Source organism: Saimiri boliviensis, chromosome 1 (genome assembly GCF_048565385.1).
Source record: "Saimiri boliviensis isolate mSaiBol1 chromosome 1, mSaiBol1.pri, whole genome shotgun sequence".
In the NCBI taxonomy this organism is placed as follows: domain Eukaryota; kingdom Metazoa; phylum Chordata; class Mammalia; order Primates; family Cebidae; genus Saimiri; species Saimiri boliviensis.
Genome location: NC_133449.1, coordinates 251,800,926 through 251,816,516, shown reverse-complemented (window position 1 = coordinate 251,816,516; position 15,591 = coordinate 251,800,926). Strand labels below are relative to the sequence as shown.

Sequence of the window (15,591 nt, the reverse complement as noted above, 5' to 3'; positions counted from 1 at the left end):
CCACTCATATTGCTTATTCCACCCAAACCAGGTGGAAAATGAGTGGGGGAGGAGAGATATGCAGAATAAAAAGTAGGCCTGCATAGTTTGAAAAAGCCCCTCAGATGATTTGACATATGTTGTTCCCCTATAATGACAAGCTCCTTCCTCCACATAAGTTTAATTAGGCCCCAGTTCCACGAAAATGATAAGCAGATCCATCATACTTTCAGTCCAAAGCTAAAATTATGTGATTTTTATGGCCACCTAGTGGAAGAGATAGAAAACCACAAGCTAAACTGAGAATAAGTACGTAATCTAAAAGTATTAAATGTTGTTTTCCATACTCTGACAGCCAAAGACAGTTTCTCAAAGTATGGTAATATGTAAGATGATTCTAAGTAGCACGAGGATAAATGCATTTAAGCTAGTTGGGTTTAATGCAACATTAGAAAAAAGCATAAACAACACTTCAAATCCACCATTTTATAAATATGTGTTAAGGCTAAATTAACCCTAATTTAAAAAAGTAAATAGATTTTTAAAGAAACATTCACTTATATTATACAGGTACTATTAAAGATATTACTAAAGTCATAAGGTAACTCTAAAATAACTGCAGTTTTGGAAATAGTTGTCCTAATCTGGTTCTTCAAATGGAAGATAATTTTCCCTCAGTATAGATGAGTTTTATTTATGTATATAAAGTGAAGTAATCCATATTTTAACAGAAACAACCATGTTTTAAGGTACTCACATTTTTTCTCATCAAACAGTTTGTTTACCTAAACAGAAATTATTCCACAATCAAATTAGCATTCAGAATGGCTAAGTCTCTATACTTGCCTTTCTTAAAACATGCTTACCTAGGTAGTTATGCCATGATTGTAAATAGCTGATACCCTCTCATTTAGACAAGTTTCATTATAGAAAATATATTGCCATTTAATCTACCCAGTTAAACAAATTTACAGAGAACTGTTTGAACTCCTGCCAACTTACTGTAATGGAATGCACTTCAATGACCTATGTTCTGCTGTCACAGTGGTCAATTCTTTATCATAGAATTTAGAAGTTTCAAGAAAACCCTGAGCATTCAAGTCAGCATTCATTAGTGCTTAAATTTACGGATATTGGAATATGTAAGTGAGAATCGAAAGACTTATTTCGTTATCTTTTCTGATGGTCTCTATAAATGACAATAATAAAATTCTCATTTCCACCTCTAGTTGCAAGAAAGACTAAAAACTTAAGTATGTGGAAATGAAAATAGGATTATCAAGATTAGCTTAAACCAACCATCTTTTATCTCTTGGATGAAGACTGATTGTGACTCTTTAAAAAATTAGGATTCTGTTGACATTAAGGAATAGTTAGGGTTACTGAATGATTGTTGGGTGTCTACCTAACAGTATCTGCCACAGCATCCTTTCTAAAGCACTCAGTTTCCCTCTGAGGGAGCAACCATCTTATAGTTTCCTATTTACTACCCCAAACTTCATTTATACATATTATATTATATTTATCTATTTTTTACCCAAATGGCAGCATACTATACATACTGCTCTGTACTTCAATTTTTCACTTAACAAAATAAGTTCAAGACTTGTTCCATTTTGATATGTAATAAAGCCACTTCCTTCTTTTTAATAGAGGAAAAATATTCCATTGTACAAATGTTCCACAACTTATTTATCCAGTCCTATAAGAAAAGAAATTTTGATTGCTTTTAATCTTTACTATTATAAAAATACTGCATTACAAAACCTTGTACACATATCATTTTTGACAATGTGAATTAATGCTTAGAAGTGAAATTACCGATCCATACAAACTGTGGAATAGGCTATTGGCATTCTGTGGGAAAAATCACATTAAATTTATGGATTAAAATTTGAAGACTATGACATCTTTAGAGTCTTTGCAATGAGAGCAGAATATTTCTCGTTTTATTCTTTTTATTACATCACATTTTACTGATTCTAATATAAACATTTAAACACTTCTAAGTAAGGTTGAATCTCATAATCTAGAAGACTTTATAATCACTTCGAGGGCCAGGCATGGTGACTCATGCCTGTAATCTCAACACTGAGAGGCCAAGGCAGGAGGTCTGCTTGAGCCCAGGAGTTCAAGACCAGCCTAGGCAATAAAGTTAGATGCCATCTCTACCAAAAATAAATTTTAAAAATTAGCCAGGTGCAGTGGTGTGCGCCTATAGTCCCAGCTACTTGGGAGGCTGAGGTGGATGAATTGCTTGAGCCAAGGAGTTCAAGACCAGCCCTGGTAACACAGCAAGATCGCTTCTCTACAAAATAAAATTTTTTTAAAAAAATTATCTGGGCACAGTGGCATTCACCTGTAGTCCCAGCTACTCAGGAGGCTGAAGTGGGAGGATCACCTGAGCCCAGGAGATCAAGGCTGCAGCGAGCCATGATTGTACTACCACAATCCAGTGCGGGCTACAGAGCAAGACCCTGTCTCTAAAAAAAAAAAAAAAATCACTGTCGGCAAGTGACAATATGATAGTAGTTATTCCTGGTGGCATGACAGGTAACTGCCATCCCTGGCCATGTCATATAAACCATCTAAGGACCATTTGAGGAAGGCAGATGAGTTACGTTGTTGTTAGAAATCCTTTGGCGACATCTTCTGGTAGGATCAGGAAAGTGCAAGCACCAAAACTTAAGTGTCGCTGACCTGGAAGAAAATTTTTTCTTTTTCTTTTTCTTTTCTTTTCTTTTTTTCTTTTTTGAGACAGAATCTCGCTTTGTCACCCAGGCTGGAGTGCAGTGGCGTGATCTAGGCTGACTGCAGCCTCCACCACCCGGGATCAAGTGATTCTCCTGCCTCAGCCTCCTGAGTAGCTGGGATTACAGGTGCATGCCAACATGCCTGGCTTATTTTGTATTTTTAGTAGAGATCAGTTTCACTAAGTTGGTCAGGCTCGTCTTGAACTCCTGACCTCATGATTTACCCACCTCAGCCTCCCAGAGTGTTGGGATTACAGGCATGAGCCACTGCACCCGGCAGAAAATCGTTTCAAGAAATGTTACAGCATCAGGGTTCTTAATGGCACTGAGGACAATTCTGTGTGTGGGGGGGGGTGGGCGGCGGTGGAGTGGGGAACAACCTATTTTGATGACTCCGAATCAAAAAATAATTCAGAAGAATCATATTCTAAATGTTAGGTGTCAGTAATTCTTGACTGACATACTTTGTTTCTATTTTCAGTTTTATAATTGCACAAGAAATATAGGATAAAATATCACACGAGTTCAAGAGTTCTTTCTTTCTTTTCTTTTTTTTTTCTTTCTTTCTTTCTTTTTTTTTTTTTTTGAGACAGAGTCTTGCTCTGTCACCCAGGGGTAGAGTGCACTGGTGCAACCTTAGAATACAAATAAAAACTCTAAGTCCCAGATTATTTCATCAGAGGTATGGGCAGCAGTTTTTCTTAGTGTTAAAATTTTTTTTAATGCAAGTTATAATCAGTAGCATCTCAGATTTGATGAAATACTCTAAATCTTATTTTATGTCAGAAGCATTTTAGTTTCTCTCATTTTACACATTCATGTTAAGACCATTTCTATGTATTTATTTTTTCTTCCATTACATTTTCTCATTGGAAGTCTTTTTATTTTTGCCTGTTTTGTAAGCAACTACTTTATTGAATTCTCTTACTATTTATATTTTGTGTGTGGATTCTTTTGTGTTTTACAGGTATACGATGAAATAAAATTTAAACTCAAAGTATTTTAAACTATCTGCTGACATTTTAACTCAATGAAAGTTAAGATTTTCTATTACTTTTACTCGTCTATCTCAAGTACCTAGCATATTACCTTGTAGAAAGCAGGTAATCAATACATATTCATTAAATGAATTCTATTAATGTATCTTACTTTGTAATGTTACCCCAACCCTTCCCCCAAAAGAGATTATGAGTTTAGTGTAAAGAAGATCAAATATAAACCAGTAGGACTCAAAGTCCTGCTGACAATCATTTAAGGACAACAAACAGTAAGTCAAAAATAACCTAGCATATAAGGAAATAAAATACTATGAGTGAGAACCAGAAGAAACAAAAGCAGAAACAGACCCACAAGAACTTCAACTATAAAAATAACCAGAATAAAAATATAAAACAATAATGCTTTCTATGTTTAAATAAACAACAAAACAGTATTCCTATTTACTTTCCCCCACATATACACACAAATCCTGTAAGAAACTGGATATTTTATAATCAAATCTATATATGTGTGGTTATAATTAGATGTATTTTAATCATTAAAGACCCTAATTTGAAATAAGTGTTTTATTTCAAATGCTTACCTTTTGGATCTTAGATCTGATGACTCAAACTGGATATTCATAGGTCCAGGATCTCTTTCATGATCTACCTCAGAGATGAGAAGATGCCTAGAATCACTATTCATATTTGCCATTTTTCTCACACTCTAAGCACTGAAGAAGTTAGTCCTACACAAAGAAGATAAATAATTAATTTAAAAATATTTTATTATCCACAACTAATAAATATTCATGAATAAGAAATTGGAAAAATATGGGAATTTGCTGAAGATATCTTTTTTTTTTTTTTTTTTTTTGAGACAAGAGTCTTACTCTGTCACCAGGCTGGAATGCAGTGGCGAAATCTTGGCTCACTGCAACCTCTGCCTCCCGGGTTCCAGCAATTCTCCTGTCTCAGCCACCCAAGTAGCTAGGACTACAGGCATATGCCACCACACCCAGCTAATTTTTGCATTTTTAGTAGAGACAGAGTTTCACCATGTTGGCCGAGATGGTCTTGATCTCTTGACCTTGTGATCCACCTGCCTCGGCCTCCCAAAGTACTGGGATTACAGGCTTGAGCCACTGTGCCCAGCTGCTGAAGATACCTTAATGAGGTATATGCCTGAAATATTTATCAGAAACTTGCTAACTTAAAATGGAGTTATTTCTTATTTTTTGGCTTACTAAAAAATAAGTGAGGCAATTCATTTCCAGTAATAAAACAGATTGGGCTATCTGGACTCATTTTTCTGGCAGACAAACTAAAAATACTGAATAAAATATTTTTAAAATCTTTGAAAAGCATCAAACATAGTGAGGAATATCAGGCCACTGGTAGGTGAAAGAACTATGAGAGGTAAATGACAAGGAAACCGCTGCTGTCTGGAGGGTATTTGCTGCACCAGAGGAATTCAGGCTGAGGTTTTCAAAGACTTGTGTAGTATTCCACGAACAGAAGTCAAAGCCCAGTGCCCATCCAAAGTTAAGAAATGATTATAATAAGAAATCATCCCTTTTCCCTACCTCCCCACCATAATACAGCTATAACTATAAAGACCTTTGCTATCAGAGTACGGTTTAACAAGAAGTAAAAATGGCTTATTCCCTTACAAGGGACTATGAAGAAGTGTAGACCATAGAGTGTGAGCCGCTATGGCCTCTGGTCCATTTTAAAACTACAAAGAAGCCTTCTTAAAATGGACCAGAAGCCATAGTGGCTCACACCAGTAATCCCAGCATTTTGAGAGGCTGAGGCAGATTGTTTGAGGCTGTGAGTTTGAGACTAGCCTGGGCAAAACAGCACAACCTCATCTCCACTAAAAAACAAACAAAACTAGCTGGGCATGGCGGCACATGCCTGTAGTCTCAGCAACTTCGGAGGCTGAGGCAGAAGTGGGAGGATTGCTTAAGCCCAGGATTTGGAGGCTACAGTGAGCTATGATTGTACCATCGCACTCCAGCTACCTGGGTGACAGAGTGAGATCCTGTCTCAAAACAAACAAGCAAAACCAAACAAACAAACAAACAAAAAAACCAAATTGGCTGGGCACAGTGGCTCCCGCCTGTAATCCCAGCACTTTGGGAAGCCAAGGTGGGTAGATCACTTGAGGTCAGGAATTGAAGACCAGCCTGGCCAACAAGGTGAAACCCTGTCTCTACTAAAAATACAGAAAAACAGCTGGGCATGTTGGGGTGCTCCTGTAATCCCAGTTACTTGGCAGGATTAGGCAGGAGAATACCTTGAACCCAGGAGGTCAAGGTTGCAGTGTGCTTGAGATCGCGCCACTGCACTCCAGCCTGGGTGACAGAGCAAGACTCCATCTCAAAAAATAAAAATAAAAAAAACCACCCAAAACTACTGACCACAGCATGTGTGTGTATACACTTTTTTGTTGCCATAAACTGATAATTTATTACCATAAACTGCACCTCATGAGAATTTGCAAGAAACACTTAAAGCTATGAATATAATTTAAGATTAACCTGCTTGGTAGCACTTCCAGGTAACTGATAGAAGCAAATGTGAATCATTCCTGTGAAGACACACCTTCGTTGCAGGCCTCAAAGAAGTCCTGCTAACAATCATTTAAGGAGAACAAATAGTAGGTCAAAAATAACCTAGCATATAAGGAAATAAAGTACTATGAGTGGGAACCAGAAGAAACAAAAGCAGAAACAGACCCACAAGAACTTCAACTATAAAAATCACCAGAATAAAAAAAAAAAAAAAAAATATATATATATATATATATATATATATAAAAATGCTTCCTATGATTAAATAAACAAAAAAAGTAGAAATTTTCAAAAAATGACTTAGTATGTTTAAATAAGGACCAGAATGAATTTTTAGGAAAAAAAAAATTCAAGAGCCAAAATTCAACACTCAGTGAATGAGTCTAAAAGTTGAAGAGAAAATTAATGAAGTAGAAGATAAGTCAGAAAAAACTACCTAGAATATGGCAGAGAGAGAAAAATAAAGGCAGAAAATGTAGAAGGTAATTAAGAAACATGGAGGATAGAATAAGAAGGTCTAACAAGCATATAATTGGAGAATCAGAAAGAAGAAGACAGAAATAAAATCTGTAGAGATAATTGTTGACCGTTAAAGATACCAATCTACAGATTCGTGAAGTTAAAAGAATGAGAATTGATAAACATTATAGCATTTGAAAAAAAGAATTAAGGCCAGGCATGGTGGCTCACGCCTGTAATTCCAACACTTTGGGAGACCAAGGTGGGGAGATCACTTGATGTCAGGAGTCTGAGACCCACCTGGCCAACATGGTGAAATCCCGTCTCTATTAAAAAAAAACAAAAATTAGCCAGGATGGTGGTGGTTGCCTGTAATTCCAGTTTCTTGGGAGGCTGGTAAGAGAATCACTTGAACCAGGGAGGCAGAGGTTGCAGTAAGCCAAGATTGCGCCACTGCACTTCCAGCCTGGTTGTCACAGAGTGAGATCCTATCTCGAACAAACAAAACAAAAACAAAATAGAACAAAACAAAAACAAAAAAAGAACTAAAATGCCAGACCAAATAAAAAAAAAAAAAGTCAGATGAAGGTCTTTGGAATCAAAACGTCCAAAGGCCCTTATGTTGTCCAGATCAACGTTACACATTGATGTTATTTTAAGGTAACTATTAACATAATAGAAAGCAGTGTCTAACTTAAATTTAGTAGAGGGGAAAGAAGAAGGATAAAAAATAACTGAACTAAAGGAAGGCAAAAGAGGAGAAAAAGAAAATATAAAATAGGTGGGGAAAAATAGAAAGCCTAAGATAAATAAGATCCTCTTACCCTTTCTTCAGCCCGTGCTAATCATGACATCTTCTACCACTATACAGAAGCTGTTCTTACTGGATCACTAAAGACCTCCACATTGGTAACTCCAAGGGTTATTTCTCAGTCCTTAACTTACTTGACCTATCGGAAGTATCTGCCAAAAGGGATCACTTTTTTCCTTGATAAACTGGATTCACTAGACCTCCAGGTTTTTTCCCAACCTCACTGGTCCCTCCTCCTTTTCTGTCTCCTTTGCTGCCTTATCATCTCTCAGATCTCTTTACAGTTGCAGAGTTCTAAGGTTCAGTCTTGATCTACCTTCAATCTCTTGGTAATTTTATGCAGTCTTATGGTTTTACTTCCATGGCTTGTGTTGTCCAATACAGTAGCCAGTAGTTATATGTGGCTACTTATACTTAAATTAACTAAAATAAAAAAATTCAGTACCTCAGTCATACTAGCTGCATTTGAAGTGCTCAAAATCCACATGTGGCTAGTGGCTACCCCTTAGACAGTATAGATATAAAACATTTTTCCATCATTGTAGAAAGTTCTATTGATTTAGGCAATAACAACTTCCACATTTAATATCTCTAGCCTAAACTTCTCTTTTGAATTTCAGACTTGCATATTCAACTGCCTACTCAACATCTTTAGCTGGATGTAACAGACAATTCAAACCTAACATGTCCAAAACCGAATTTCTAATTTCCTTCCCCTGAAACTACCCCACCTATTGTTTTCCTGATTTTAGTTGATAAAATCTGTCTTGCTACTTGCTTAGGCCAAAATTCTTGGAATCACTTATGACTCCTTTTTCCCACGGTCTACATTCAACCCATTGGGAAATCTTACTGGCTTTTCCTTCAAATACATCCAGAATCTGATCACTATCATTTCTTACCAAGACTACCACAATAGCATTCTAATGGTGCTTCCTGCTTCTATCCTTATCCCTCTACAGTCTACTCTACACAGCATGTCAAGAGTTGTAGAAAAGAGTAAAAAGGAATTTGGCCTTACTCAATTGGTTGTTAGAATTGAAGGGAGTGCTACTGACACCCAGTGGGTAGAGGTCAGGGATGCTGATGAAATAAGATTTTAACATGTAAAAGCAACTGATATAGCTTCATTACTTACCCTGTAAGTTACTATTATTATCCTCAGTTTATAGATAAGGATACACAGCAGAAAATTAACTGATCACAAAGTAAGTGGCAGAGGTGAAATTCAAACTGAGGCAGTCTAAATCCAGAGCCTGTACTCTTCACCACTATGCTGTGCTGTCTTTCCTGTTCTTTGCCATTTCTTTCTCCCTCCCCCGTATCTTTCACCTTCTTCTGTTTCTTGTTACTGCCCAGACTACTTCACAAGTACAGTTTTATTGTTGCCATATTTGTTTAATGGACTCATATGTCCACTTTTCTTAATATTCTAAATGTAACATTTATAAAACAGTAGAAAGAAAATAAAGTTTTTGAATCAGAAATCCTGTATCTAACACTTACTACCTGTGTAATTTAGCACTAACCATTTAATCTCCATGAGACTATCTCTGCATCTTCAAAATTAAAAAAAATAATAATGTTTGAGGTTTAAATGAGATTATGCATATTACATTTAGTATTAATTTTTTTTTTTTTTTTTTTTTGAGATAGGTTCTCACTCTGTTGCCCAGGCTGGAGTCCAGTAGCATGATCATGGCTTACTCACTGCAGCCTCCAACTTCTTGGGCTCCAGTGATCCTCCTACCTCAGCCTCCCAAGTAGCTAGGACTACAGGTATGCACCACCATGCCTGAGACAGGGTCTCACTCTGTTACTCAGGCAGGAGTGCAGTGGTGCGATCTGGGCTGGCTGCATCATCCTCCCCACAGGCTCAAGCTATCCTCCCACATCAGTCTCCCAAGTAGCTGGGACCCCAGGTGTGTGCCACTGTGTTACCCAGCCTGGCCCCAAGTAATCTTCTTGCCTCAGCCTCCCAAAGTCCCAAGTGCTGGGATTATAGGCATGACCACCGTGCCCAGCCTTAAAGCTTTTCTGAATGTCTTGCTAAGTAGAAGTATAATGAATGAGGTTGAGAGGTGAATTAGAGTTCCATAGCAAATGTTGCATAGACGATATTGCAGAATAGTTTATCAATGATTAACTAAAATGCTAAATACTCCTACAGCATTAATTTGTCAGATATAACATTGACATAATTTGGTAGGGGCTAAATATACAAGATGACATAAACAGACATAGTCCAGCCTGGCCAACACTGGTGAAACCCTGTCTCTACTAAAAACACAAAAATTAGCCAGGCGTCGTAGCACGTGCCTGTAGTCCCAGCTACTCAGGAGGCTAAGGCAGGAGAATTGCTTGAACCCAGGAAGCAGACGCTGCAGAGCAAGACTCTGTCTCAAAAAAAAAAAACAAAACCCAAAAAACAAAAACAAAAAACCCAAGCATATTCACTTTTAGCATCTCATTCAATCTCTAAGTTTTAAAACAAAGTCGCAGATGCAAGACTACTAAATCAAACCTAAGTCATTAAATGAGTCTCTAATTGTTTAAGATTGGTTTTAGTATGGAGTCCTGCTATAATTTAAATGTTTGTATCCCCACCAAAATTCATATGTTGAAACTTGATTGCCAATGTTATGGTATTAAGAGGTAGACCCTTTTGGAGGTAATTATCAGGGCAAAACCCTTATGAATGGTGTTAGTAACCTTATGAAAACATTGAAGGGAACTAGCTAGACTCTTTTTGTCTTTCCATCCCTTCCCCCTTGTGAAGACACAGCAACAAGGCACCATCTTGGAAGCAGAGGCCAGGTCCTCACCAAATATCAAATCTGCAAGTGGCTTGATCTTGGACTTCCCAGCCTCCAAACCTGCTAGAAATTAATTTATATTGTTTTTAAATTACCTAGCCTCAATTATTTCATTAGAGCAGCACCAAGACACTAAGATAAGTCCCAACAGGGAATCAACAGCTTAGATGATTGCTTGGTACTTTCAACTTTTATTTAAAATGTTGATGACTGAGCCAGGCCTGTAATCTCAGCTACTCGAGAGGCTGAGGTGAGAGAACTGCACGAGCCCAGGACAGCAAGCTACGATGGCACCACTGGATTCCAGCCCGGGTGACAGAGTGAGACTCTGTCTCTAAAAGAACAAAAAATGTTAGTTAGGAAAAAAAGAAAAGCACTTCTGTCCATAAAAAAAGGACATAGAGAACAACCAAAGAAAACTAGTATGACATTATTATAAAAAGGTATTGACTGTGAGTATTGGTGTATCTCAGAGAATATCAGCCCTTTCGATACTAGGCTTAGAAACTTCTTTTTGCAATTCTTTGCAAAAGCAAATCTGTAGTCTCTATGCCAAGACGCTAGCATCAATCTGCAATAGAATACACTAGCTTGTACCAAAATAAATGTGACTATGGACCCACATACAACCATATACATGCTCTGAGAGACTAAAAATGAGTATTACTGAATACTTTTGTGTATGTTACAGAGTTTCAGATACTACATTTATACTCAGTGTACTAGGCTAGGGAGTGACATATAGTTTTTGTGGCTACTCAACTCTACTTGTTAGCATGAAAGGCAACATATAAATGAGTGTGCATGGCTGTGTTCCAATAGAAGTCTATAAAAAAAAATCTGTCAGCAGGCCAAATTTGGTCATAGTTTACCCAACTCTGTAGTATACCAATATAAAAGCAAATGGAACCACACCATAAAAAAGGCACCCTGGTGGAAGCAGTTATGCTATGTACATATGTTTTCTTCTGTATTAGTCTGTAGTAGCTATAAACTCCAATAACAAATTTATCTAAATCACTTCCTGATGAATCATTTACTGGTTAGCCAATAGGAGCAACAATACTCCAATTCTGATGTGACAGTTGGAACGTGCTTCCAATCTGATCAATAAATGCTTCCAACGGCGCTAAATTTGACAGTGCTGGAGGAGAATGTGGTCTCACAAAGAAATTACCAGTCAAAGCAATGCTATGGTACCAAAGAATCTCTCCTTCTATACTTGTAACACTAAATGCTCTCAAGTTATATTTAAGTAAGAAAGAATCCTAGCAAAGGACAGAAATTTAACTATGTTATAAAATGCTGGCCTGGTGGACATTTTTAACCTCTCATTGATTTTTTTTTTTTTTTTGGTGTTTTACTCTTATGACCATATATACTTTTTAAAAAACACCATACAGGCCCATTGTGGTGGCTCATGCCTGTAATCCCAATGCTTTGAGAGGCTGAAGCAGGAGGACTGCTTGAACCCAGGAGTTCAAGTTTACAGTGAGCTATCATAGTGTCACTGCACTCCAGCCTGAGTGTCAGAGCAAAACTCTGCCCCCAACCCCAAAAAGAAAAAACAATACTAAACCGTACTATTTTAATTTGTAGTTAAGGTTGGTATTTCATCCTCCTATGCTGAGTTTACCCTTTATTGTAAATATTTAGGGTATTACAAAATCACAATTAAAAGCATATTATTTTATGTATCTGAAATATATAGTATTTAAGATTGTGATTAAAAAGCTAAAGCTAACTGTTCTCAGAGGTCTAAAGGGCGTAAGTTAGGGAAAGAAAGGTAAATTTTATTTTCTTAGAGACAAAAAACCTATAGGTGACAACTTTTTTTTTTTTTTTTTTTTTTTTTTTGAGATAGGGTCTGGCTCTGTGGCTCAGGCTGGAGTGCAGTGAGTGGTGCGATCTCGGCTCACTGCAGTCTCCGCTTCCCAAGCTCAAGCGATTCTCCTGCTTCAGCCTCCCAAGTAGCTGGGATCACAGACGAGAGGCAGCTACCACGCCCGGCTGATTTTTGTATTTTTAGTAGAAACGGAGTTTCACCGTGTTAACCAGGCTGGTCGCGAACTCCTGACCCCAAATGACCCACCCACTTCGGCTTCCCAAAGTGTTGGGATTACAGGCGTTAGCCACCGCAACTGGCCAACCTTGTATCTTAACACCAAGTTTGTAGTTGTTTATGAGGCAGAGAGATTTTTAAGTTAGGACATGAGTTATTTTTGATCTATTGAAACGTTTCTAAAAAGCCTTTCTCCTCAGCAGCTGCATGCTATTCTACATATGTCCGATCTTTGTCATGTGTTAAAGTATTAAAAAGAAAACAAGGAGCTGGGCGCTGTGGCTCATGCCTGTAATTCCAGCACTTTAGGAGGCCAAAGCGAGCAGATCACTTGAGGTCAGGAATTCAAGACCAGCCTGGCCAACATAGTGAAACCCCATCTCTCCTAAAAATGCAAAAATCAGCGGGGTGTGGTGGCAGGCACCTGTAATTCCAGCTACTTTGGAGGCTGAGGCACGAGAATCGCTTGAACCCGGGAGGCGGAGGTTGCAGTGAGCCAAGATCGCGCCTCCAGCCTGGGCGATAGAGAGAGACTCCAAAGAAAGAAAAAGAAAAGAAAAGAAAAGAAAACCAGGTGGAGGTACAACTTACAGTGTGCTGATCTACAGAGCTAGGCAATAGATAAGACACTGCCTGGGAATCATGACAATCAGGTCTAGTCAAGTTTGCCATTAAATGGTTACCTGGTGTTGAGCGGGGTTTCTCTAACTCGATGGACCTGTTTCCTTCTCTGTAAAATGAGGAGAATGCGCTTGACTAGCTGCTCTTAAACCCCTCTTCCAGGTCTACTATTCTAAGGTGAAAAGACGTCAAGCTACCCACTTACCAATACGCTCACTCTCACAACTGAGTCATGTAAAAAGCGTGGTGAGGGCTTACCAGCCATGGCCCTCACTCCATCTGTGGTCCTAGCTCAAGGCCCAAAGGGGGTTCCTCCCTCATGTTCTCCCTTTAGATCTCCTCAACTCGGGATGGAGAAGGTTGCCCAGCCGCGATCGCACCACCTCATTCCAGCCCAAGCGATGGAGTGAGACCCTGTCTCAAACAAGAGAGAGACAGAAGGGTGCTCCCATTCCTGCAAGTCCCCCAGTTCTCCTGCTCCCTCCTTTCTCTCACCCGAGGGTCAGGGTGTTCATCTACACTAACCCTACCTTTTCCCTAAGGCTCTAGCTGACACTGACTCCCATAGACACTTGGATTTCCTCAGATCTCGAGGGGCTCCTGACCTTCGCACAGAGCCCCTGAGGAGCGCGCGCCGTCCCCCCGAAGCGGCCTCCCCAGCTCCCGGCTTTGGCCTCCCCGATCACTACAAGAAACTACGGTTCCGACGCGCTGCACTGAAGAACTACGGCAGGTGGCAACCAGCTTCGCCGCAAGCTCAACCCTTCCAGCAGCCTTCCCTCGGATATCTTACCACCTCCCCGAGGGGTGAGTTTGCTAGACCTGGGAGCGTGATCTACCTGAGCAGGCCGAGCTTTCAATCTCGGAGAAATAGGCGAGAAGACAAGGACTCCCTTTTCCAAATCCTCGCAATTTGCGACCGCGGGGTTCCCAGTCCAAACAGGAAGCGGCAACTGCCTGGGCCGCGGGGACCGGCGGGGGTTGGAGTTCTGAGAGCGCCAAGCAGGCGGTTGCTGTCAAAGCTTTCGGCGCCGCAGACTACAACTCCCAGAGGGCTCTGCGACGGCCAGCACGCCCATCACCGCAGGGCCCAGCCCCAGGGCTTCAGGAGGCGGGGCAGCCCGGGCGCCCAGGTGGGCAAGCGTAGTCGGAACTGCAGTCGCGGGTTTGCTCCAGTCCCTTGTCCCCCTGGAGGCCGTGAGGGATATTAGAAGGAATACGATCTCTTGCCATCCTTACAGCCCCGGAGGCCACGTGAGAAAACGCTGATGCGGCACCTCCATCAAGGGCTCACCCTTTTTTGGGCTTTCCTGGCGGGTGTTCTATGATCAAGTTACATGCTTGGACCCTTACCAAAGGGAAGCTGGTGTGAAAAAATTGTTGAGTTGGCATGCTCCCTCCGTCGTCTAGATATTTCTGTGTGTTTTTAAAAAATGTGTTTGCAAATGAGTTTCTAGGCTAAAGAGGGGCTTTAGAAGGATTTTAGAGGCCCAACCCCGATACTCAGCAATTTTCCCCAAAGCCTCCCCAAGTAAACATGCAATCTAAGTAAAATTAATGTGTTTGTTATCAGTTAAAGGTCAGTTCCTGAAAACCATATGGCAACCCTAAGCTCTTTTGCTAAGGAAGCCAGTGGCTCTTTTGTTTCTTTTCCTTTTAATTAAATCAGAAAAAAACCGTGTCTGTAATGCCACAAAAAAACTCAAATTTAGGCCGACTCCATGGCTTATGCCTGTAATCTCAGCATTTTGGGAGGCTGAGGTGGGAGAATCGCTTGAGGCCAGGATTTGGAGACCAACCTGGGCAATATAGGGAGACCCCCATCTCTACAAAAGAATTTAAAAAATTAGTTGGGCAGGTTGGCACCTGCTTGTAGTCAAGCTTACTTGCGAGGCGGAGGCAGGAGGATCATTTGAGCCAAGTGAGCTATGATGGTGCCACTGCACCGCAGCCTGGGTGACGGAGTGAGACCCTGCCTCCAAAACAAATGAAACAAAGCAAAAAACCTAAACTGAAGAATTCAAATGTAGGCCAGGCGCGGTGGCTCATGCCTGTAATCACAACACTTTGGGAGGCCGATGTGGGTGGATCGCAAGGTCAGGAGTTCAAGACCAGCCTGACCAACATGGTGAAACCCTGTCTCTACTAAAAATACAAAACTTAGCTGGGCGTGGTGGCACAGGCTTGTCATCCCAGCTACTCAGGAGGTTGAGGCAGGAGAATCACTTGAACCTGGGAGGTGGAGGTTGCAGTGAGCTGCGATTGTGCCACTGCATTCCAGCCTGGGTGACAGAGCAAGACTTAGTCTCAAAATAAAATAAAATAAAATAAAATTTACATTTAACAACTAGCTAACATTGAATGCCAAGAATTTTACATGTATATCTTTTTAAATCTTTATCACAGCTCTAGAAATGTATATTTTTCCTGTCTTACAGATAAGGAAATAGTCCCAGAGAACTTGTACAAGGCCAAAAAACTACAAAATGGCCGAAGATCTGGAATTCAAACCAAGATCTTATCCCAAAGCC

At 39.8% G+C, this 15,591-nt stretch overlaps 1 protein-coding gene across 3 annotated transcripts in view; it reads right to left on the bottom strand.

Moving 5' to 3' along the window:
* The window catches only part of SLC38A9 (solute carrier family 38 member 9), a 92,259-nt gene extending 78,247 nt beyond the window's left edge, over positions 1-14,012 (bottom strand). The window contains exons 1-3 of one of the 3 annotated variants that reach the window (XM_074385844.1): positions 13,900-14,012; positions 13,123-13,169; positions 4,315-4,461 (exon numbers count right to left, since the gene is read on the bottom strand). In XM_074385844.1, coding sequence (XP_074241945.1) covers positions 4,315-4,427 — 113 coding nt within the window. In that variant the 5' untranslated portion in view covers positions 4,428-4,461; positions 13,123-13,169; positions 13,900-14,012. The other 2 variants (XM_039470868.2, XM_074385851.1) reach the window with 2 other exon arrangements.
* Between the last annotated feature and the right edge of the window lie 1,579 nt (positions 14,013-15,591).